We start from the raw sequence: 26148 nt of genomic DNA, 5'->3' as shown, positions 1-26148 counted from the left end.
TGACTATGCTCGAACCTCTAGCATCAACATCATCATGATCCGGTGTTTAGCCGGCGCCACCCATGCATCGCTGGACACCTTCACCAAATCCCACTGACCAGCGTGGTGCAGCAAGGCCGTAGCCATGGAGTCAACATTGGGGGGGGGACCAAATCTTCCAGGGTGTCTGGGGGTCCCAACCCAGAAAAATATCTAAATTTGAAAACTCATTTCCTGCCTACAATATTAAAAAATTCACTACCACATGGGATGGACTTTTTTTTTATAATAATGTATCATAGTGTATTGTATTACATTGCTCTGTTTTTACTTTTTTTTTACCATTTATTGTTTCATTGTATGTAATGTCAGAGATTAGGGATTAATAAAGTACAACCATAACCACAATCATATAAACAGAAGTCTATGCATTGATTTATATGAAGACAAGTCCAGATATTGTGGCCAATGTTTAGCAAATTGTTGTTTTTATTTACATAGCATAGAAATTTTTTTTAAATATATTGGGGGGAACATTTTGAGCATATTTGAATATTGGGGGTGATGTGTGGGGGGGATGTGTCCCCCCCCCCCCCCCATATATATTATAATTACGGCCTTGTGGTGCAGTATGGTCAAATAATCTCCCCCCTCTCTCTCTCACAAAATCGCACGCTCCTGGAGAGGATCCACTCCCCCTACCTCCGTCCGGCGGTGTGGGTTGACGTTGACTCGTGGCGAGCCATGCGCTGCAGGTTGCGTGTCGCGAGACCTCGCGGAGTGGCCACCCCGACAGGCGCAGCCTCTGTTCGCCTTCGCGAGCACCCGAGCGTGGAATTTTGGGGCTGCGTAGGAGGATGCTTGGGATTCTTGCAGGGTTTTTTTGCAGAGGGTTCACCTCTCACGCGGAAGCACCGAGTTCACGTGGTGGGGTCACCCATCGTGTCTCTTTCTTGTCGCTCTTCTGTCGCTACTGCCATTATTATTACCAGCTCCCGAGAACAGCACCCCTGTATTCCTCCCGTCGTGTTGAGGAGTCGGTCGACCAGACAGACTCGTTTGTCCCACAGTCTTCACCCACCACACTGCAGCTCACAACAACCCACTCACACCCCCACTCACCACACAGTAGCTCACGACTCACCCACTCACTCCCCCACTCACCACACAGTAGCTCACAACTGACCCACTCACTCCCCCACTCACCACACCGCAGAGAAAACTCGACTCTCCTGGCATCTTCCCTCGCACTGCTCCTCTTTAGAATTTCTTCTCATCGTCTATTTCCCCCCCAAGTTCTCGAAATAACTTCGCCCAATATCAAGATAATATAACTCTTATCTCGAACAACATTAGCAGTGCTGTTTGTTGCTGGTCGTTTAGCGTTTTGGACCTTTGGGCCCGATGTTCAGCAATCGTGATGATTAATAAAAGTAAAAAAAATAAACCACAACTCCACTCCAACCGTGGCTTCAGAGGCAGGTCATCTCGGGGTCACGCTGAAAGCCCTTCTCATCTGTCACCAAGAATGTTGATGGCATCAGCGATAGAAGTTTGCAGACAGTGGCTGCTTCTTCCTCTCTCTCATCTTCAAAACCACAGCCGCTTCTGATTGCTGATCTCGTGGATTTTCCCCCTCTCTTGCTGCGATAACAGGGAAGCGGTGTCACTGTGGTTATGGCGCTGTGCTGTCAACCCGGGCCACCTGAGGTGAGTCCCCCAGACCCCCACAGACCCCCACAGGGGAAGCCGTGGATTTCAAATAGAGATCTGCGTCTCGGTCTCTCTACAAAAATAAATTTCTTCCCGTCGTTTCAACGCAGAGTCATGAGTTTGCTGCCACATTTCCGACGCTATAAAATCCACATTTGTGTTTTACATACCTGGACAGGGCACCATAGACTCGCACATATATACCTAGAGCCGACTGCCTCTGTACATATATTTAAGTCTGCTTTGAAAACCCATCTCTTTAAAGTAGCCTTCACTCTTTCGTTTGGTCGGATGCCCTGATTCTGTTTTTGTTTCCTGCGTTTCATTACCCATTGTGATCCTAGGATGGAATGCACATTATACATTTTCATTATTATTAAAGTAAAATAGCCCACTGTGTATAGCGTATTCTTGTTGAGGTGCTATCATATTTAAACAAAAACTATTTAGACAAACTTTATTATTCCAGGTAAAACCCACTGAGCTCTATAGCTCGTTTTCAGAAGGAACCTGGCCACAAATGAAAGCTCAACGAAGTGGCTTATCACATGGACATGTATAGCAGACAAATACTCTAAACGCGCGTTTCTAAATGTGGACGAAAAACCAGAGGACCCGGAGAAAAATCCACACAACCACGCGGAGAACATACAAACTCCAAATATACAGTGTCAGGGTTGGGATCGAACCCACAACCTCTTGTATACCTGGCGATGTAGTAAACATCTCGCCACCGTGGCACCCTGCTCATTTTTACGGCGCGTAAAGCCACATTGTGTCGGACACCTGTCCCGCAATACGCAGATCTCCACCACACCGAAGGTATTCTACAATGACACGTTGTGACAGCCACAACCACACGTGACATCAAGGAAAAAATTACTCTTTGGTTCAACCGGCTCCCGTACCCACTCCCATAAGTGCGAGGTATTATTTGCCTTGAGCCCACTGTGAATGCCAGCATTCATGGAAGTGACATTCCACAATCTGACAGTGCTGCCTGCAAGCAGAACGAGACGTAGCAGTTACATCTATGGGACCTTTTACTGTATATCTGTAGTGGGTTCCAGGACACGGAGACGGCGGAGTAGAAGCAGCACTATTTATTTAAACCTTAACAAGGGTTACACTAGAAGGGGAAGCGGCCCCTTTACCTGTATAACTCAGGAACACACCCCAGGCTCTCTAGCCTAAGCGCTAGGCTCCCAGTTCCTCCGGGTAGGGCTCTAAGGGAGGCTATCAGATCTGGCCCTGGTTAGGCACAGATCTCAGCACCCCGCCGACCAGACCGGCCCTTAGAAGGACTCTGACTCTGGGGCTCTGGGGCCGCACCACTGGCTTGCTGTGCCGGCCCTGAAAAGGGCAGCGGTTACAGGAGTCTCACCTAGCTGGCCTTCTTTCTGCACTGGTTGCTTCAGCCTCGGGCCCAACACTCTGCCCCGAGCTCCCTAGCTCCCCGCACTTTATACCCACAGGGGGTGGAGCCTTAGCAGACGTTGTTGTAGCCACCAAGGTGTGGGTGAACCACACCTTCCCGTGCCATGTGTTTATTCCCCATAGGACCCCTACATATCTATGGGACCCATATCATCAGAGCATGTTTGTATGTTTTGCTACAAAGTACATGCGGTTAATGCAGGCTTAATGCCTTGCAAAGGGGTGTCTATTTGGTGTTCGAGCATCTTAGCACCTGCTTTATTGCCAGAAAGGGTAACGTTATTTTTATCATCAGGATGAGGTAGCTTACAAGCGGCTTGCAGTGTTGCTGCTTGGCCTGTTGGTGTGGGTGGGTGGAGGGGGGCTTAAACAGAAAATCATTTGCCCGCCCCCCACCCCAAAATATTTTTTCAACTCCCAAGTCGGATGAGAGAAGAGATCTCGACACGAAAAAAGAGAGATGCAGTGAGGTGACGTTACAAGAGAACAGAGCTATCGTGATGTGAGGGGAGAGAGAGGCAGATGAGACAAATATGTAATTACTAAAAAAAGTATGATTTATTTTATCCAGGAAAGCATCACCAACACCGATCACATGCTGTGTATGTATGTATGGTGTGTGTATGTATGGTGTGTGTATGTATGTATGGTGTGTAAGTATGTGTGTGTATATATGTAATTACTAAAATGTGTGTATGTATTGATTTGCATTTTAATGAGGGAAATAAGTCTTTGACCCCTCTGCAAAACATGACTTAGTACTTGGTGGCAAAACCATTGTTGGCAATCACAGAGGTCAGACGTTTCTTGTAGTTGGCCACCAGGTTTGCACACATCTCAGGAGGGATTTTGTCCCACTCCTCTTTGCAGATCTTCCCCAAGTCATTAAGGTTTCGAGGCTGACGTTTGGCAACTCGAACCTTCAGCTCCCTCCACAGATTTTCTATGGGATTAAGGTCTGGAGTCTGGCCAGGCCACTCCAGGACCTTAATGTGCTTCTTCTTGAGCCACTCTTTTGTTGCCTTGGCCGTGTGTGTTGGGTCATTGTCATGCTAAAATACCCATCCACGACCCATTTTCAATGCCCTGGCTGAGGGAAGGAGGTTCTCTCCCAAGATTTGACGGTACATGGCCCCGCCCATCGTCCCTTTGATGCGGTGAAGTTGTCCTGTCCCCTTAGCAGAAAAACACCCCCAAAGCATAATGTTTCCACCTCCATGTTTGACGGTGGGGATGGTGTTCTTGGGGTCATAGGCAGCATTCTTCCTCCTCCAAACACGGCGAGTTGAGTTGATGCCAAAGAGCTCCATTTTTGTCTCATCTGACCACAACACTTTCACCCAGTTGTCCTCTGAATCATTCAGATGTTCATTGGCAAACTTCAGACGGGCATGTATATGTGCTTTCTTGAGCAGGGGGACCTTGCGGGCGCTGCAGGATTTCAGTCCTTCACGGCGTAGTGTGTTACCAATTGTTTTCTTGGTGACTATGGTCCCAGCTGCCTTGAGATCATTGACAAGATCCTCCCGTGTAGTTCTGGGCTGATTCCTCACCGTTCTCATGATCATTGCAACTCCACGAGGTGAGATCTTGCATGGAGCCCAGGCCGAGGGAGATTGACAGCTCTTTTGTGTTTCTTCCCGTTGCGAATAATCGCACCAACTGTTGTCACCTTCTCACCAAGCTGCTTGGCAACGGTCTTGTAGCCCATTCCAGTCTTGTGTAGGTTTACAATCTTGTTCTTGACATCCTTGGAGAGCTCTTTGGTCTTGGCCATGGTGGAGAGTTTGGAATCTGATAGATTGATTGCTTCTGTGGACAGGTGTCTTTTATACAGGTAACAAGCTGAGATTAGGAGCACTCCCTTTAAGAGTGTGATCCCAATCTCAGCTCGTTATCTGTATAAAAGACACCTGGGAGCCAGAAATCTTTCTGATTGAGAGGGGGTCAAATGCTTATTTCCCTCATTAAAATGCAAATCAATTTATAGCATTTTTGACATGCGTTTTTCTGGATTTTGTTGTTATTCTGTCTCTCACTGTTCAAATAAACCTACCATTAAAATTGTAGACTGATCATTTCTTTGTCAGTGGGCAAACGTACAAAATCAGTAGGTGATCAAATACTTTTTTCCCTCTGTATGTATGTGTGGGGAGCGATAGTTTATCGGTTAGCGCGCTGCGCTATGAACCTGGCAACCCGAGTTCGTTTCCCGCTCACGGCCAACACCAGTGACGATTATATGAACCGGTCCCGGGCCTCCCCTAGGTCGACTCAACCTAAAATGAGTACCTGGTGCGGTGTGTAAATATTGCCACTAGGGAGACAAAGGCGGTCGGGCGTGGTGCTGGCCACCCACCCCCTCGTGTACCGTTCCGGCCTTCATAGGTGCTCGCTAACAGCACTTGCCCCTACAGTCTGTTAAGGTTATATAGGGGATCTTTGTGTGCGTGGCGTGTGTGCGTGGTGTGTGTATGTTTGTATGTATGTGTGGTGTGTGTGGTGTGTGGATTTTTAGCTATGACAGGAAACCGGAGAACCCAGAGGACACCCATTCGGGAAAAGGGGGAGAACATCCGCACGAGAGGCAGAGTTACAGCAACAAGCCACTCACCGCTTTCGGTTCTGCAACACCCACAGCACTCGCCACAGCCCGCGGCGATCCGCCGAGCTGTGTGATGCAATGTCGCCACCGCATGCTCAGAGAGGCAATGTCAAGCTGCTCAACCAAGGGAAGGGATGTCGCTGCGGAGAGCACGTCGTCTTCCGTCAGCCGCGATCTATTTGCTGCGGGACGAAGGCCGCCCGCCCCCCATCCCCAGGCCGAGGCATTTCGCGATGTCAACAAATTCGTCTTAGGTCCCTGCAAGCGAGCTGATGTTTCAAATTGGTTCTCAAGTGTGGCGGAGTCGATGACCTTAGCCCGGTTAACCATTGTCCGCGAACAAATCCAGCGTGCAAATGATAGTTTTCACTTAATTTGTGTAAAATTCCATCTCTGACCACCAAAAAGAAAGGCACTTCAGTGTGACTCCTATGCAATGAGCACCTCTATGGCAGAGAGGCAATTGAAGGGAACCTCGGAAGAAGTTCTATGTTGTCACCTTTCGGAGGCCGTTCTTGCTTTGACACGGGGTGACGTTACGCCGCCTTCTGCTGGCGTTCCGCACGAATGTTTGTTCAGCGAATGACATCGCACCGACAGGCTAAGAATGGAACACAATTGGGCAAGAGAGGAAACATTATTGTTATTAAAATAAAAAAATCTTTATACAAATACCGTGGAAGCGGCGAGCTCTCTCGCCTTCATCGCACACCGGCAAACACCTCGAGTCGCGGTCGCGTTTTAAACGCGAGATAAATCGAAATTGCTTTGCGCCTCTCAAAGTGCCAGATTTGTCACTTTAACGGCCGCGCCGAGTGGCGTGTTAGTCTCAGTTTATGTAATTCCAGAAAAAATAATGCAGAGTGAGTGATAGAGGATGGGGGCACTTTGTAGCAAAAAGTCGCTCACTCATGCAGATGTCAGATTACGCCGTGTGGGGATGCGTGGCCCCGTCAGATTAACCCAGTGACGGTAAACATCGAGCAAGGTGACGGAGTCTCCATCGCAGGCCGTGCGCTCGCTTCGTTGCCGTTTATTTCACCGGGCGAGGGCCCTGCCCGACGATTCATCTCCACGTCGCGGTCTTCCGCAGCCCACGTGCGCTTATCGCGATTGGTGTGCGACGCAATGCGGTGTCCCCGTCTTTCACCTGGTCAGTCATGCTGCTTGCCCACAGTGCGGCCGATGCTTCCGCTCAAGGGCTGGGCTCGCATCCCACCAGCGTGCAGGACGATGCTGCTGCTGCTGCAAATCTCTGTTCTTCGCAGTCATCATCGTTCGCGATGGACAGCCGAAGAAATAATAAGTCGTAGTAAGTAGGCATCCGCCTGTTCCACCACCAAATATAACAAATAAATACAACTCCTCAAGTCCTTCAGCCTTTTGGACGAATATTTTCCCAGCAGAAAAAAATATTGGACCGGATTCGTGTTTTTGGGTCTCAGCAGCATCAGCAGCAGCAGGTTGCGACCATTTATGTACGAATTGTGTTTTTTGCAGGCAATGCATTGGTTTCACAGGGTCAGTACGCTCACAAACTCTTGCTGTGAGATCAGTGGCGCAGCGTGCTTAGCATGGGCCCCGTTGCAAGGGATGGGGGAGGGGGGCCTCTGTCCGATTTCCGGGCACCCCTCCTCATAGGCCGGCCTCTTGGCCTCCCGAGCTGTGCAGTTTCACAGGGCGCCGCGGTGGCGAGATGTTAACTACCTCGCTGGGTATACAGGAGGTCCGTGGGATCGATCCCGACCCTGACGCCTGCTGTATATTTGGAGTTTGCGTGTCTCTCTCCACGTGGTCGCGTGAATTTGTCTCGGGGTCCTCCGGTTTATTTCCTCCACATTTAGAAACATGCGTTTAGAGTATTTGGCTGCGATGAATGTCCACGTGCCTAAGCCACTTCGTTGAGCTATAATTTGTGATGGCCAGGTCGCTTCTGAAAAAGAGCTATACAGCTCAGTGGGTATTGCCTGGTTAAATAAATAAATATAAGTTCATAGTGTTTACAGCAGACACACTCCTCGATCGCTACTCCACTGCTTTTAGGGCTCGAGTCCTAGACATCCTGTCCCGTGATCGTAACCACCTCACCCGCGTGCAGTGTAAAGGATGTTGTAGTAGTGGCAGCGTTTCATTTTCCAGAAAATGTGCTGTGTGGCAGCGTTTAATTTCACCCATCCGGGCTGTTATTCGTGGCTGTCAATAAAACACGTTGGGTTTAAAAAGACCCTACATGGTGTTCATATTGTATCATCCTTTATTGAAAAAAATCTAAATTATACAGCTGATTGAACTTCTGAAATGTTGATACCGTATTGCTCATATGCTTCGGTTTTTATAATTGTATTTAAACCAAATCCCTTGATTAATCTTCACCACCTATACGCTCCATAGCTCTGACCACCGAACGTGATAACATATTTTAAAAGATGAATCACACATTTGGGGTGGCTGAGAGGTTCGGCGGTCAGAGCAGTGAGGCAGGACAGATGGGATCTCGGGTTCTGACTCTGGGTTTCAGGCCGCTCGTGATTGCACGGGCTTCTCAAGCGGAGCCAGTTGATGGCATGAGCCCAGGTCACCAGTGACTGCACACACACAACTATGAAGACAAAGATACCCCCCCCCCCCCACCATATACCCTCGACAGATTGTTGGAGCAAGTTCTGGGGCAAGAGCACGTATGAAGGCCGGCACGGCACACGAGGGGGTGGGTGGACAGCACCTCGCCCGGCCGCCTTTGTCTCCCAAGTGGCGATGTTTACACCGCACCAAGTACTCATATGAGACTGAGTCGACCTGTGGAGGCTTCTGGTGTTGGTCTTGACCAGGAATTGAACTCGAGTCGCCGGGTTAGTAGCGCAGTGCGCTAACCGCTACACTACCGCTCCCCACACATGCACACAAACATCACATTACATGTATCGCTTCACTTCAATTTGCCTTAAATTCCAAACTGTGGCAATTCAAAATCTTGCCATGCAACAACCTCCTGAATGAGGCCCTCCATCCCCGCGCCGTGCAGGTCGTGGGAGGTTAACTGACCATACTTCACCACGCTGGTGAGTGTGGGTTGACAAAGGCAGGGGGGGGGCCGTTTGTGCAGTACAACAATGGCTGTCGCTGCACTTCCCCGTACTGCCCAACCCAGCCTATGGGCTCATTACCCCCCCCCCCCCTACTCGCACGTGCTGGGAACACAACCGAGGACAAATCCTAGGCTGAACGCCCGCTTAGCTTCCGAAGATCGATCGCAATCCGGCACCTGCGCATCGCTCGTGTCACAGCCTTCAATGCCTAACCGCGGTGCATGGAGGGGATTTTTGTCGACGGCAGGTGATGTGCAAAGTACACCTGGGGTTCCGTGGCGTGACATCGCATCGCCGCACGCTTCACGACGGCACGCGCTCGTAAACGCAGCCGCGCGGTCACGCCGTGTGTGGCAAGGCACGCGTCCGTCCGCCTGCTGCTCTGCTGATGCTGATGGTGATAATAGTGATGGTGAAAATAGTGATGGTGCTGCTGATGGTGCTGATAGTAATGGTGATGATAGTGATGGTGCTGATAATGTCGGTGATGGTGATGATATCTGAAATTTATAGAGCGCTTTTATCCAAGGCGCTTTACAAGGGTTTATGAGTGGTACAATTAGGGGAACTAAAATCGATACGGTGAATAGGGATGGGGTATAGGGAAGGCAGTTTAGCGAGTACCGGATTGACGGTGGGTACCTCGGGATGGAGGGAAGGGGATGGGCCAGGGAGAAGAGGCGGGGGTCTTGAGGGAGGAGCGGAAACTCGGCAGGGATGGTGCTCGCTGCTTCATGTGGAGGGGAAGCTTGCTCCAGTGATGATGATGGCGGTGATGATGAAGATTCTGATGATGGTGCTACTGCTTGATGATTCAGATGTACAAAATAAACAGAAAAAAACATTTCTAAAATATATAGTGTTTAAAAAAATAATGCTGTTTATGATGGTGATGTTTATGATGCTGCTGATGAAGGTGATGCTCATAGTTCTGTGATGATGATTGTATCATTAGACCTCCTTTGCCAGTACCAAAATGTAATAATAGGGTGTTTCCCCTGTTTTCTGGCAACAAAACTGAAACCTTTTTACAAGGATTCATATCTGCATTAACCACAATACCAGCAGTCAAAATGCAAACAAAAAACATACTATGATATATGCATTGTCCTTGAAACTGATTGGTCCACACCAAGGGACGGCTTTCTTTTCAGCCTTGGCCCAATTGGTGCTCAACCACGACGCCAAAAGGCGTACAGCTCAAAGACAATGCACTATCAAAGTAATGAGGGCTCGGGGTGAGCATCTACATCATTAGACCTCCTTTGCCAGTACCAAAATGTAATAATAGGGTTTTTTCCCTTTTTTCTGGCAACAAAACTGAAACCTTTTTACAAGGATTCATGTCTGCATTAACCACAATACCTGCAGTCAAAATGCAAACAAAAAACATACTATGATAATATATGCATTGCCACACTCCCCAATAACAGTGTGTGGCCTTAAAATAAAAAAAACACATGGTTGACGTTTCGGGCAATGGCCCTCTTTCGTGATACATGCAGCCATCCCAATAGCTCACAAAGCAAAGCTTGAGCAGAACGTGCCTATAAAATGACTCTAGATTTTACAAGAGCGGAAGAGCTCCACCGACACCGTGGCATTTTAAGAGCACGAGAATTGCTGCAGTCATCTGTTGTCGGTAATGAGTAGTTGCGCGTTTTAATGGGTCACTAAGCGAGTTGGGGGGGGGGGGGGGGGGAGACTGGGAGGTCGACTTGCAAATCATTTCTCGATCATCTTCATCGGCATACAAAACACAAGATGAGGCGCATCGCATTTGATCCTTTATCCACACGGGGAGGGCGGGGGGGCTAATTTGAATGAGTACGTGTGTGAGTGTAAGTATAGACTCCATGTGTATGTATGTATGGGGAGCGGTAGTGCAGTGGTTATTGCGCTGCACTTACGAACCTTGCGGTCCGACTTCGATTCCCGCTCATTAGCACCATCAGTGACGATTATCCGAACCAGTCCTGAGCCTTCGTTAGGTCTACTCCGCCTTAAATGAGTATACCTGGTGCGGTTTGTTAACATCAACGCTGGGAAGACAAAGGCGGCCGGGTGTGGTACTGGTCACACCACCTTCTTGTGCATCGTGCTGGATTTCACAGGGTCCTTACGAACAGCACTTGCCCCACAACAGTCTGCTAAGGCTGTGCTGGGTGGATCTTTGTCTATGTATTAATATATAAACCGAGGTGAACTTGAACACGTGATAGCCAGGTGGGCGCGTGCAGGTGAGCCCCGGTGCACTGTAGACAATTACCTGACAAGCGATGCGCACTCGAGTCTGATCATCACCAGCAGGCTCGAACACACTGCCTGTGCGTGTGCGCGCGTCTTACATACATTTGTAATTATTGTTGTTTAGTGTTAATTGTTGATCGTTGAGATCGACTGGAGGCGAATACGTCAGCCCATACACATTCACTCGGGATAATAGGCGCACATCTCTTTTTTGGTGCGGGTGGCTGAAGATCTGTCGGCTACCGCGAGCTGCTGCCGACGATCAATTACGACAATTAAAGCAATTAAGACTGTCATTTCTAGATGAGGAGTTTCCCATGCTTTCCGGGTCGTGGGGTTATTATTATTTAACCATTCTTCATCACGGCTGGTCGGCTCCAGTTGGTGAAGTTGGTAGCAGGCGGGCAATACAGAGACTCGCGAGCATAGGCGGTGCAGTACAATCGCGTTGTGGTCATGGAGGAGCTCTTCAAGGTGGTGGTAGTGGGAGAGGTACAGGTGGGGAAGACCTCGTTTGTGCAGAGGTACAGCCGCAACGCCTTCACGGAAAATTACCGCATGACCATGGGAGGTGAGTGGAGTATCATCATCATCAGCATCGTCATCGTAGACATGATTATCGTCGACATCATCATCAGCAGCAGCATCGTCATCGTAGACATCATCATCGTAGTCCGTAGACATCATCAGCAGCAGCATCGTCATCATCGTAGACATCATCATCCCTTTTCCGTCACATCAGCAACAACATCATCAGCAGCAGCAGCATCATCAGCATCAGCATCGTCATCAGCAGCATCGCTATCGTAGACATCATCATCCCGTTTCCAACTCATCAGCAGCAGCAGCAGTGCCGTCATGAGCAGCACCGTAGACATCATCATCCCTTTTCCAACTCATCATCAGCATCATCATCATCATCGCATTTCCGTTACATCATCAGCAGCAGTAGCATAGTCATCAGCAGCATCGCCATCGTAGACATCATCATAATCATCCCTTTTTTATCACATCGTCATCATCATCATCACGGTGTTCGTATTGACATCCGCTCCTGTCCTGCATCACAATCAGCATCCCTTTATCATCGTCTCTTCTTATTCTCATCATCACCATCACCAGCTTCTAATTCTCTTAAGTAGTATTCTTAATTATTATGTATGCTGTTTGCTGATTGCGTGTAGACATTGCTTACAGTAGAATGTATCATTCATTAAACATGACAGACCCCCACGTGAGTGAGGAACGTTTCAGGAATAACAATACAATTATCATTATACCAATTGGTTCTTTCGGTAACCAATGAGTAAAGAACAATTATTATTCAATCCTTTGTAAATGCACTCACTGCTGGATGAAGCCCCCCCCTCCCCACGCTCCGTCAGTCATGGGGGTTGTTTGGCCATACTTCACCACGCTGGTCAGTGCGGGCTGGTGAAGGACTCAGGGACGGTGCGAGATCGCTTCAGATATCGCTCCTTGCTGATTGGCGGAGCCGTGGTCGGGAATCGAGCTCAGTTGGCCGGATTCTGAACGCAAAGCGCGAACCACTGCGCCACCGCTCTGTTCTACAGATCAGTGGCGGATTATCCGAGTAGCAAAAGTAGCTACACATGTAGTACAGTAGCTACTACATATGTAGTAGTCGCTACTACACATGTAGCAGCTACGGGCCCCGCACTTTCAAGGGCCCCGCGCTAAATGCTTTCAAGCTATCAATTCCGGTTCAGTGATTCTGCACTTGCTCTATTACTATAGTACTATACTGCCTTCAACTTTTATGAATGACTGGGTGTTTAAGGTTAGCGATTTGTAGTATTATCTGGCTGTATAGCAAATGAAAAAAATACAATGAAAACTTTGTTTTTAATATTTACGTGTTTTTTTATTTTATTTAGGACACATTTATAACATATACTACGGGCCCCGCATTATCTTAATCCGGCACTGTTAAAGACGAGTACGTGTACGGCACTTTCATTATCGCTCCCACTGCCGGACGAAGGCTACATAACCTGTAAATAGATCATTATTTACTGAAGGATCCTCCTGATTATGTTTCTTGAGAGACTTTCCTATTAATTTTAGCCGAGTATGTCCCTTCTGGTCAGAAAGCCGGAAAATATTTCCACACCCGGCACACCACGTCCAGTATTGCTCTCACGTTGGCTTAGCTGCACGGCACCTTCTTACTCCAATCTACCAACGACTCGGAACATATACATTGAGAAATAAAGCCCTGTAAAATATTACGATTGTCATCATTCATATTTGCGGGCTATTACCTATTCTACGGATTATAAGGTTATTTCCTTCCCCTAGTGGGAAGTGGGAGGGGTGTGCGTCTTATCATCCGGTAGGTGTATGTGTGCCACCAGATTGGTATAAATTCATTGACACCGGGCACGAATTCGGGGTGCGTAGAGCGATGGGAAAAGAAAAAAAAACGGGCACGCATTTGCCAGTGGGTTATTGATGCGTGCATTATCCACAGTGACATCTGCGTGGTGTTCATTGTGCCCTGTTCATCTCAATTAAAACGCAGACACTCGGGGTCTGTGTAGACGAACAGATGACCTCACGCGAGGGTCAGTGGAGCAGAGCGCTTAGGGATCGTGCGTGGCTTTGCCCGATTCAGACCGAAACGCAGCGACAGCTCACCGACTTGGTGACAATCATTGGTGACAATCATTGGTGACAATCATTGGTGACAATCATTGGTGACAATCATTGGTGTATTTTGGTATTCGCCTTCTTGTTGTAGCCCAAGGCTACAACGAGGGTGCAACGTGTTAGTCACATACGGTTAAAGTTTAATGTTGCTTTGTGCTTTTACCCATTTAGAATTTAGACCGTACATTCGTTCACTGAATAGAAGAGTCACCCAGCTAACCAGCTACCTAGCTACCCTTCCAACTAGCCAATAAGCCACTGAGCTACCCATGTAACCAGCCACCCAGCTACCCTTACAATTAGTCAATAAGCCACTAAGCTACCCACCTAACCAGCCACCCAGCAACCCTTACAATTCGTCAATAAGCCAAAAAGCTACCCACCTAACCAGCCACCCAGCTACCCTTTCAACTAGCCAATAAGCTACTGAGCTACCCATCGAACCAGTCACCTAGCCACTCAGCTACCGAGGCATCGAGCCAAAGAGCCACCCAGCTACTCAGCCATCCATGTCTCTATATATTGTATTTTAACGACTGAATACCGCATATAACCTCGTTTCGCAGTGCTGCGTCATCGCATAGTATCTCCTACCCGCCGTCTATGAATCCTAGCTACGCCCTTGGCTATATACGTGATGTATGTGTGTGTGGTTTATTTACATTTTATAGTGGGGAGCGGTTAGCGCCACTGCGCTAGGAACCCGGCGACTCGACTTCGATTCTCGCTCACGGCCAACACCGGTGACGATTATCTGAATTGGTCCTGGGCGTGCCCTAGGTCGGCTCAGCCTCTAATGAGTACCTGTTGGTGTGTCACCATCGCTACGAGGGATACGAATGCGGCCCGGCGTGGTGCTGGCCATCCACCCCCTTGTGTGCCGTGCCGGCCTTCATAGGTGCTCGCTCACAGCACAAGCCATAACAGTCTGTTAAAAAGCTACATGGGGGATGTTTGTTTTTCCATTTTAATTCCACGTTTCGAAGTATTTGGCTTACATAAATGCTCAAGGCGTCGTCCATAAATGACGTCACGCGATTTTGGACGATTTTGACCCCCCCCCCCCCTTCGTCACACAGCGTTACAAAAAGTCACACCCCCCTCAAATATGACGTCACAAAGCTCTGCCCCCCCCCCCAAAAAAAATAAAACATGCTTCAAATCGCTTTAAACTATTGCCATTGTAGTGCGTATTTAATGTGGCGCTGCACCCTGATGTTGTAGGAGAAAACATTTATTAAAAAGTCTATTTAATTAAGGAGAACGTGTTGTCTATATTTATTTAAAGTTGCGCATTTTGTTGTGACGTCACATTTCTAACCCCCCCCCCCTTGTCACACATCGTCACAAATATCTAACCCCCCCCCCCAGGTGCGTGACGTCTTTTATGGACGGCCCCCAAGTTAAAAGCCACTTTAATGGGCTCTAATTCGTGGCCGAGTTCGCTTCTGAACAATAGCTCTACATCTCAGTGAGCCTTATCTGGTAGAGTGCAAAAGAGTTTTTTTTTAACAAAAAACATAACGACGACTCAACCCTAGCTGGAGAGGCGAGATTATGTTGCAGTCTGACGTCTCGAGTTTCAAACCAGCCTCGTGGGCCTGCCCGTCTGTCAATCATTCGTGTCCCACGTGCGCGCACGAGGCCAACGCGGCCACCCACGCGGCCATCAGCCGGGCCGAGCGGGCGGGGGTGTCGTGTTTAATCGAGCAGCGTGGTGGCCTCTCTCTTTCTCAAGGCCATTTGAAACCCCAACACCCATCCTTTTCCCCTCGTCTCGCTTCCTCTCATCTCACAATAGCCATGACCCGCACCTGCAAATTCCCCGTGCCCGTCATCGTCGTGTGTATGGTGTGTACGCATGCTGAGCTTCGTTCGCATCGTACGTGGCCAACCGTGCGAATCGGAGGTGCGGGAGGGAAAGACACCAAACTACTAAGGGACCGTCCATAAATGACGTCACGCACCTGGGGGGGAGGGTCAGACATTTGTGACCATGTGTGACGATGGGGGGGGGGGGGTAGTTGGAGAAATGTGACGTCACATCAAAATGCTCAACTTTAGATAAATATCGACAACACAACACGTTCTACTTAATTAAATAGACTTTTTTAATAAATGTAACATCAGAGTGCAGCGCCACATTAAATACGCACTACAATGACAATAGTTTAAAGCGATTTGAAGCATGTTTTATGTATTTTTGTGGGGGCGGGGGGCAGAGCTTTGTGACGTCATATTTGAGGGGGGGTCAAAAATCGTCCAAAATCGCGTGACGTCATTTATGGACGGCCCCTAAACGCAATGCATGGGGGAATTCCACGCAGCATCTTCATCCACCCGCCTGCAGTGAAGCCTGGTCTGCATGTGGGCCAGCACCTAAACATTTCCTTTTTAAAAACTTTTTTGAACTTATGTTTTAATAAGTTATTAAAGTATGTATGTGTGTGTGTTCCAATACCCTAAAACAGTGATTAATCATGTTTTTGGAATCAATTCGGATATATTCGATTGAAAGAAAATCGATAATTTAGCAGCGATTCATGCAGGGCGTAAATCGAAGCAAAGTTTTGTCAGCTTCCCATTGGCCGCTTCTAACTCCGCCCACAGAGAAACCATAGGGAGAGGCGTGGCCTAGGGGCGATCTCAGGGACGCCTCAACCAATCACAAGCCGTTGTTCCGGGGTCATTAGCATTTTGCCCTCCCGATCCAAATGGCATCGACAGGTCCTCATCCAGCAGTGGATTAACAGAAAAGGGCTGTACATGTTCTTATGTGTGTCTATGTTTGTGTGTCTGTACATCGATTGCATCTGCCAGTCATCTCAGTCAACACATGGCACCTGGGTATGTCCCGTGCTCTCCTGCCAGCAGCGAGCCTTCAACATTTCACCTTGCCTCAAAGTGCGCATAGCCTGGCACAAGCGCTTGGTGACGTCACCGCCACTTAGTGGCGAATGGCGGTTGTTGTTGTATTTTCTGCCCACATCTGTGCACCCTGCCGGCTTGACAGCAATTGCCCCGGTGGTGAGATGTCGTCTGCCTCGCCTGCTATACAGGAGGCCGTGGGTTCGATCCCAACCCTGACGCCTGCTGCTGTATATAATTATTTCTCTGGTTTTCCCCTCCATATTTAGAAACATGCATTTTGAGAATTTGGCTGCAATACATTTCCACGTGAAAGCCACTTCGTTGAGCTATCATTTGTGGCCAATTCGTTTCTGAAAAAAAGAGCTATATAGCTCAGTGGACCTCACCTGGTAAAAATGTAAACATCTACTGCCCACACCTCTGCACTCTGCTCGCCTTACAGAAATTGCCCCAGTGTAGGCTGCACGGGGTATCATTTGTGGTTGCGTCTGTGCGTCTGTCTGTCTTGTCCGTCTGTGTGCCTCGCAGTGGACTTCGCCTACAAAGTCCTCAAGTGGACAGACACGCAGATGATTAAACTGCACCTCTGGGACGTGGCAGGTAGCGGTCAGTGTGTACGCCGATCTACCCTTGTGCACAACCACACGCGTCTGTCAGCTGTGATTGCATGCGTGTGTCATTTTAAGATTAGCATCATGGGCGAACAATTGTATTATTTAATTTATACAGTGTTTTACAATTAAGATAATACTCTTTGGTTCTTTCGGTAAAGTCGCGTAGTTAGAAATTAAATTAAACAAATCACAACATAAGCGGCGTTGCGATCGAAACGTCGTGATTTGTTTTATTTTACGTGACTTTACCGAAAAAGCCAAAGAGTATTGATTCCTGCAGTCACGAAAGCTTAAAATTAAAATTAAGATAACATACTAATTATATGCTTCCGCGATTTCTGATGTGAGTTAACTGCTGCCCCCCCCCCCCCCCAATATGGAGGTCAAACTCCGCCTGTGATTAGCATGGTATGGCGTGTTTCTTTACGAATGGGAATTTCAAGCCAGCTGGAACAAAAACGGCAACGTTATCGAGTAGATGAGTGGATGAGAGGTTAGGCAGGTGTCGGAGTAGACAGGTGAGAAGCCGGGCGAGCGAGTGAGTGCCCCTGTGAGTGTGTGAGTGAGTGTGTGAGCAAGTTATTGAAGTGAGACCGGGTGATCGAGTGAGTGAGTGATTGGATGAGTGAGAGTCTATTTGAGCGAGGGGATGAGTGAGACAGTGGGTCTATGAGTGAATGAGTGAGCGAGTGGGCGAGTAAGGAAATTATTTAATGGACGAGTGGATAAGTGAACCACTTGGCGTGTGAGTGCGTGAGCGAGTGAATGTAGAGGGTGGGTGAATGAGTGGATGGCTGATTGGTGAGTGAGTGAGTGAGCAAGCAAGCGAGTGACCGAGTGGATGAGTGAATAAGTGAGACACTTGGCGTGTGAAGGCGTGAGCGAGCGAGTGAGTGGGCAAGCAAGAAAATGAGTGAGTGGTTGAATGTAGTGGCTGGGTGAATGAGTGGATGGGCGAGTGAGTGAGCACTCGAGTGACCGAGAGGATGAGTGAGCGAGCGATGGTCGTATGAGCGAGTCTGGCCGTATGAGCTATCGTCCGCCTGCTCGCCAATCGCCTGGACCTGATGTGCCGCACGAGCGAGAGAGCGAGAGACGCAGCTACCGGGCCGCACACCTCACACCGCCCCCCCCCTTCGCCAGGCCAGGAGCGGTACATGAGCGCCACGAAGCAGTTCTACCGCGGAGCCTCGGGCTGCGTGGTCATCTACGACCTCACGTCGCGGCAGTCGTTCGACAAGGCGCTCCTCTGGAAGGAGAGCATCGACGCGCACGCCAGCCTGCCCGACGGCAGCCCCGTGCCGTGCCTGCTCCTGGGGAACAAGGTCCCGCGCGCACGCACGCCGCCACCACCACCACGTCTCGGCAGCCCGCTGTGCCGACGCACGCGGAACTCGCGAAACGAACGGCTACCATCGCTCAGAACCGAATCCCTCCCAGTAGGTGGGCTCCCTTCGTTTGGCCGTACACGAGGGAATGGGGGGGGGGACAAACAGAAAACTTATGGCGTTGTGCAATGTAACCTCGTGTGCACCTCGGCCGGCGTTTTGTGCTGTGATCCGCGTGGTGGTTTTTTTGTTCCTCTCGGTGTAATTTCCAGCATGAATTTCTCTGTGATTTGTGTATTTTTTGTGAGCTTTTCAGCTTTTGTTCCATTTTATTTGTCAGTGTTACTTGTAGGCAAATTGTTACATGTTTTTTTTCTTAATATCAAATCCAACTTTCTGAAAGTAGGTTAGTCAGAAATCCATAACATCTGCATTATGGATTTCTGAAAGTACTCTGACCTGCCCTTTTGTCAATCCACTGCTGGATGAAGGCCTCGCCAAGCCGTGTTGATCACGACACAGGTTGGTGAAGGAAAGGGGCCCAGGACCGGCTCAGATATCACTGGAAGCCGATGTTAGCCGTGTCCGGGAATCGAACTCAACTTGCCGGGTTTATCGCGCGATCTTCCACGCACCGCTCCACCAATCCGTCCCAATGAGGCCTTTCCCTTCAGCAAATCTGAGACGGAGAATGTAATCTCCAGTTGTGACCTAATGCTTATATTTCTGCAGTCGTTCATCTCATTTTGCCTATTCCTCTTCCGATTGGTACGCTTCTTGATGTAGAACCTCAGCGTTGATGTTCCGTCTTTATTAATGGGTTTGATAACTTCCATACATCTTTTAAGAAGCCCTTGGGCCACAAGGGCAGGAATTACTTTATTTTCAGCCTCCAATGAATCAAACGCCTTTTCATAACCTACAAAGGCCAGGCATAGCGGTATTTGATATTGATTTGTAGTTTCAAGAATCTGATTGATAGTGTGTATGTGTTCATTCGTAGGCCACGATTATAATTTATTATACATCACTTGAAACGCATTTTTTTAAAACCCCAATTCTTTTATCCATATAATATTACATTTTGTTTCATGACATATCACGAAGTCATCAAGCATTGCTTATCCTAAGCTTAGTTGCTTTGTAATGTTTACAATGCATACGCAGTATGTCATAGATTGTGCAGCTCTTTCTATTGCCAGACGACTCGAATCCTCGTAATTAAATTCCTCACCTTATTTCAAATTGACTGTTGCCCTATTATTCAGCCTCAAATGAGTAGCTGGTGCGGTGTGTGGTAAACATCGCCACTTGGCAGACAAAGGCGGCCGGGCGTGGTTCTGGCTCCGCACCCCCCTCGTGTCCCGTTTTGGCCTTCATTGGTGCTCGCTTACAGCGTTTGCCCCAGCAGTCTGTTAAGGCTATACGTGGGGGGGGGGGGGGGGGGTACCTTTGTGTCCGACGATCAGAGTGACCTGTCGGAGCGGGAGGTGAGCGCCGCGGACATGGAGCGTGCGTGCCGTGAACACAAGTTCCTCGCGTGCAAGGAGGTTTCAGTGAAGAAGAACAAGAACATCGGTGACGCAATGAGGTGCGAACGCGTGCTCCCCCCCCCACCTGCCTTCCCCCCCGGACCCTCTGGGAAACCTCAAAGGCAGACAATGCTGGCCGCGAACCTCACTCTCACTTTGTAGTTAAGATAAAAATTAAATATTTTACCGGGTAAGGCTCACTGAGCTGTGAAGCTCTTTTTCAAAAGCGACCTGGCTAGCACAAATTACAGCTCAACGAAGTGGGATTACGTGGATATTTATAGCAGCCAAATACTCTAAACGGATGTTTCTAAATGCGGAGGGAAAAACCGGAGGATCTGGAGAAAAATCCACGCGACCACGGGGAGAACATGCAAATTCCTAAGATACAGGCGTCAGAGTCGGGATCGAACCCACAACCTCTTGTCTAGCAGGCGAGGTAGTTAACATCTATATTCTTGGTTCTTTCGGTAAAGTCACGTAAACAAAAAACAAAAAATCTAAAATGAAAATAAAAAGAATTCGATAAAAAAATTAATAAATTGGGTTTTTTGCTTCTATTTTTTATATTTACATGACTTTGCCGAAAGAACCAGGAATATGAATTCCTGCAGTCACGAAAGTTTTAAGTCTATAGTTAACATCTCCTTACCACCATGATGATAATGAGATAGAGACACGCACACTCCAAATATACAGCAGGCATCGTCAGGGTCGGGTGCGAACCCACGACCTCCTGTCTACCAGGCGAGGTAGTTAACAACTCCTAGCCACCTTGGCGCCCGACAAATTTTCCGCCGCTATTGTCACATAACGCTTTCCAACTCGGTTCGAAAGTGTTAAAAACCACTATTAACTTGTGTCTGCTGTTTTGACTGTGGGAAGTTGCGTGCAAATCGTATTCGCTAAATAAATAACAAAAAAATATAAAGTTGTGATGCTGTTAGGGGCTAATGCCATTCAAAACTGGCCATATTGATTACCATTGGCGGAATTATGCAGGAAAAGTATTGTATAAAATAGGCGACTTTTGGGCAATTGCCCTTCATGATAGCATATATAGTGATTTAAAAATGTTAAGGTGCAATACTGGCCCCATAGAAACCAAGCTTCACTGCAGGCGGGTGAATGGAGCTGCGTGCAATTCCCTATGCATTGTGTTTATTCATAATATTGTGTTTAGTTTGTCATCCTTCCCCCGCACCTCCGATTAGAACGGTTGGCTGGCTACGTATGGTGCGAAAGAAGTCGAACATCCCTCCGTACAATGTCTTGGGTTTTGTTTTATTTGTACTTTTGCACCAATGGCAACAAAGCAGCGCCGGCAAATAATTAGAGCAACGAGGGCTCATAAAAAAGATATATACAAAAAAACGTTGTACTCAGATTGTAAATGTTGTCCCTTTGCTCTCAAACACACCGGTGTGCTGTACTAGTAACGAATTGGCATGTTCTGTTTACGTGACAAACCTTACCCATTGGCTGTGTTGGGTGGTGGTGGGTTTAACGCGATCTAACCCAAAAAAAACCTGACAGCGACCTGTCGGATTGTACACTTTACCAATTGAATACTCCTCTAAAGACAAATGCATGATTGCGTGCGTGACACAATGCACGCGTATGCATGACTTTTTTTTAGTACTGCCTCGTTATTACAATGCCCATCCACCATCTCTGTGCCGGCAGGTGTCTGGTGGAGGCGATGATGGGATGGGTGGCCAAAAACTCCTCGCAGAGCTTGGAGCAAGACAATGTTCAACTTAACAATGAAGAGAAGGCCTCTTGGTCGTGCTGCAGATGAATGCACCGCGACGTCCTCGAACTTCTGGGTCCGAACTCAAACACTCACGCCATTGGCTGGCTCCCCGCTCCCTCCTGAGGACTTGCGCTCATCTCTTGTGTGCGTCACACCGGCTGCTGCTGCTGTTGCTGCTGCCTGGTGCTGCACAACACCACCACACACACACACGAATCGCGAGTTGTGCAGAGTGAGAGCAAGTTCTAAGATGAGAGGGGGGCAGGCAGGTCGGAGGACTGGACGCTGGGATTTAAGAGCCGCACCGAGTGAGGAGCGGAACTGCTTTTTGTGTTTAGTTTGTTGTCCTTCCCCCGCACCTCCGATTAGCACGGTTGGCTACATGGGGTTCGAAAGAAGTTCAACACACACACGTGGTTGTCATTGAGCCCTGGTGCGAGGAATGAAACGGGGCCACCCCCTGTACGATCCAACCCCCTCCCTCATTCGCCCCTCATCATCGGAGCCCAGTGCCTGCGCTCCTCCGGCCCGTGGGCCATGGTGCAGTTGCACCGCCTGTGCAATGAATAGCAATGCCACCTGCACCAAGTTCACAATACGCACGGTGATCGGACAACCACGACTGCACGTACGTTAATTAAAACATCACACAGCAGCTCGGAAGGGAAGATCATTGGGCATAGGGTGGTAGGGAATGTACTAAACCATCTTTAACACTGCTCGAGCATTGGAACATGGGTGAAATAGATGTAACGAATGATGTAGATAATTCAGACATTTGGCCACGCTTTACCATGGCTTCATTTGGCTAGTGACAAAAAAACAAACCGAATGTTCCTGCCTCTCTGCCTTATGTAACTTACACAATGTGTGAATCAGAACCAGGGGCAGACTTCTCATTCTTGGCTACCAACACCAACACCCGCCATTCGCCACGAAGGTCCAGTGCACTTTGAGGCCACGTGAAGTGTCGAAGGCTCGCTGACAGGAGGTGATGGGACAGAGCTGGGCACACACCAAGGGCGGCCGAATGAGAAAAAGGAGGAGCCCGTGCTCTGCGATGACGTCATTGCATCTGAAAACGCGTGAATATAAATGTGTCATGTAAACAAAACACGCCAATTCGTTACTAGTTTAATGACAGAAACCAATATGTAGCCTAAAGGCTATTTAAAAATAAACAAAGGTCTGCGACTGGTAGAAAGAGGCCTCCACGGTGATTGTTCGGGAGCCAGAGAATATACCCACAACATTTACAATTTGAGTAAGACGTTTCGCCAGTAATTACAACTAGCATCCTCAGGCGACAGCCAGATTTTGCTGTCGCCTTATGATGTTAGTTGTAATTACTGGCGAAATGTCACGGTACTCGAATTGTAAATGTTGTGGGTTTACTCTCCAACACACTGGTGTAGTGTACTAGTAACGAATTGGTATTTTTTTAACGTGACAACCCTTACTAATTGCCTATATCGGGTGGTGGCAGGTTTAACGACACATATTTACGCGAACTTACCCCAAAAAACCTCATGGATTATATTGGTCGCGAAAGCATACGTGTTAAACTGACATGTTTTGTTTACGTGATAAACCTTACTAATTGGCTATGTCGGGTGGGGCGGGTTTAACGACACATTTACGCGATCTAACCCCCACCCCAAAAAACACCTCTATTATGGATAATATTGGTCACGAAAGCCCACGGCGAGTTAAACCGAAAAGCCTTTTCGGCCAACGTGATGACGTCACACACACGCCGTTAACGATGGCGTCATCTTGAGCGTGACGTCATGCCGAGGTGCAGGCCCCAAATTAGTCTCGGTTCACCCCCCGTGCTCGGAGAACGCCGTTAAAATAAATTGTTTGCAAGGTTAGGGGGAAAAATACGAGTTTTTAAACGAAGTTGAGTTGCGCAACATTTGCCGAAATAAACAACTTAGCTGAATGTGGTATGATATATGCTTGGGATGTAGCCATCAGACTGTAATTGGTTTGCAGAGCCAGTGGAAAAACGTGTTTGAAGTGGCCTGATTGATGTTTTAGTGTGCTGATGTGCAGTCTTCAGAATTTAAATATAATGATCGAGAAGCACTTTTAACATGAGGACGATTAGAGAATCATTAAACGGATTTAAATATAATTGCGTTATCATTTTGACGAACAAAAGATAAATGTAAATAAATCGTCATGCCGAGGTGCAGGCCCCAAATCAGACTCGGTTCGCCCCCCCCCCCCCCGTGCTCAAAGAACGCCGTTAAAATAAATTGTTTGCAAGGTTAGGGGGAAAAAATACGAGTTTTTAAACGAAGTTGAGTTGTGCGACATTTGCCGAAATAAACAATTTTGCTGATTGTGGTATGATATATGCTTGAGATGTAGCCATCAGACTGTAATGGGTTTGCAGAGCCAGTGGAAAAACGTGTTTGAAGTGGCCTGATTTATGTTTTAGTGTCCTGATGTGCAGTCTTTAGAGTTTAAATATAATGATCGAGAAGCACGTTTAACATGAAGGTGATTAGAGAATCATTAAACGGATTTAAATATACTGTAATTGCGTTATCATTTTGACGAACAAAAGATAGATGGTCGCCTCCTGTCGCGTGTGCTAATTGTTAGAACATCCAACGACTCGATTCTAAGTCACGACTTCTTGCGTCTGAAAGCACTTCACAATTAATTTTAAAGAAAATTTCTCAATAATGTTCAGGTGCCTGATTATACCAACAGCCTGCACACTCGCTGCGGTGGCGAGATGTTATCTCCCTCGCCTGGTATGCAGGAGGTCACGGGTTCATCCCGACCTTGGCTGGCGCCTGCTGTATACTTGAGGTTTGCGTCTCTTTCCCCCCGTGGTCGCGTGGATTTTTCTCGGGGTCCTTCGGTATTTTCCTCCGCATTTAGAATCAACATCACGCGTTCAGAGTATTTGGCTGCTATAAATGGCCACATAAGTCACTTCGTTGAGCTATCATGTGTGGTCAGGTCGCTTCTGAAAAAGAGCTACACAACTGAGTGGGCATTACCGGGTAAAATATAAACAAATAATTGTTGTAATAGTTTCGTTCATAAATGGGGCCCCCTGATCATTATCTCCCCTCTTCGAAGCTCGGCGCCCGTGCCCCTCTGGTCTGTGTGCCCCGGTGCAGTTTCACCGCCGGCGCACGAATCGAGAGCTCCACCACCGCTCTCAGGGCTGGAGTACCTCTCCCGATCACAACTGGGTTGTCCACATTCGTGCGCAGTGAAGGATGTAGCCAAGTGTTTGATTTTCCATATAATGTGCTGATGTGGCGCGTTTAATTTCACCCGTCCAGCTGTTCTTCGTGCCTATTAATAAACACGCTGGGTTTGAAAAAAGACTACAGGGGTGTCCACATCCTTTATTACAGAATTAGAATTATACAGCCGTTTGAACTGTTGACCTGTTAACATATTCCTTTAATCCTTAGGGTTTTTATTAACACCAAAAATCCTGAGTGATCTGTAACTACACTAACGTAAGTATTCGAAAAAATCGCAGCCGATATGCTGGCAAACACCTGGCACTCTGTTGAACCTCAACGGGACGTGTGTCGTTATCGCCACTACCGACACACGGCGGGTCAGCAGAGATGAGACTTATGCGATTAAATCATCTCACAACCAAAAGTGTGTGCGTGCGTGTCATTTCATTCGTCGAAAATGGATGGTTGCCCTCGTCTAAACACATTAAAACCCTTCCGATGTGTTTGGGTTCTACCGCACATCGTTTGGCATGTCTGAATAATTCATTGAGAAGCTAAAACAATCATCATGGGATCTCCTTTGCCAGTACCAAAATATAAGAATAGGGGTTTCCCCCTTTTTCTGGCAACAAAACTTAAACTTTTTTTTACGAGGAATCATGTCTGCATTAACCACAATACTTGTGGTCAGAATGCAAACAAAAAACACACTGATAATATATGCATTGTCTCTGGTGTGGACCAATCAGTTCCAAGAACAATGCATATATTATCAGAGTATATATTCTTGGTTCTTTCGGTAAAGTCACGTAGAAGGGAAACAAAATAATACAAATGTTATTTTATTGCTTCCCTTCTACGTGACTTTACCGAAAGAACCAAGAATATGAATCCATGCAGTCACGAAAGCTTTAAATCAAAATTTATCAGAGTATGTTTTTGTTTAGATTCTGACCACAAGTATTGTGGTTAATGCAGACATGATTCCTCGTAAAAAAAAAGTTTCAGTTTTGTTTCCAGAAAAAAGGGGAAAAACGTATTCTTAAGCTAAAACTATTCATTTCCTGAAGCTCCCCGGAC

At 47.7% G+C, this 26148-nt stretch overlaps 1 protein-coding gene across 1 annotated transcript; it reads left to right on the top strand.

Annotated features, from left to right (window-relative positions):
- The first annotated feature begins 10652 nt into the window (after positions 1–10652).
- Positions 10653–25204, top strand: LOC116942444 (ras-related protein Rab-7L1-like). Its single transcript, XM_032954376.2, has 5 exons — positions 10653–11641; positions 17143–17214; positions 18372–18553; positions 20026–20147; positions 21775–25204. The coding sequence occupies exons 1-5, from the start codon at positions 11527–11529 to the stop codon at positions 21887–21889; spliced, it is 606 nt and encodes a 201-aa protein (XP_032810267.1). The 5' UTR covers positions 10653–11526; the 3' UTR covers positions 21890–25204.
- Positions 25205–26148: the final 944 nt, after the last annotated feature.

The sequence above is a fragment of the Petromyzon marinus genome, chromosome 14 (genome assembly GCF_048934315.1).
Source record: "Petromyzon marinus isolate PM22_M1 ecotype Great Lakes invasive population chromosome 14, UKy_Petmar_22M1.pri1.0, whole genome shotgun sequence".
NCBI classification, from domain to species: domain Eukaryota; kingdom Metazoa; phylum Chordata; class Hyperoartia; order Petromyzontiformes; family Petromyzontidae; genus Petromyzon; species Petromyzon marinus.
Note: the sequence above shows the minus strand (reverse complement) of the source record. Positions and strands in the feature narration are given on the sequence as shown.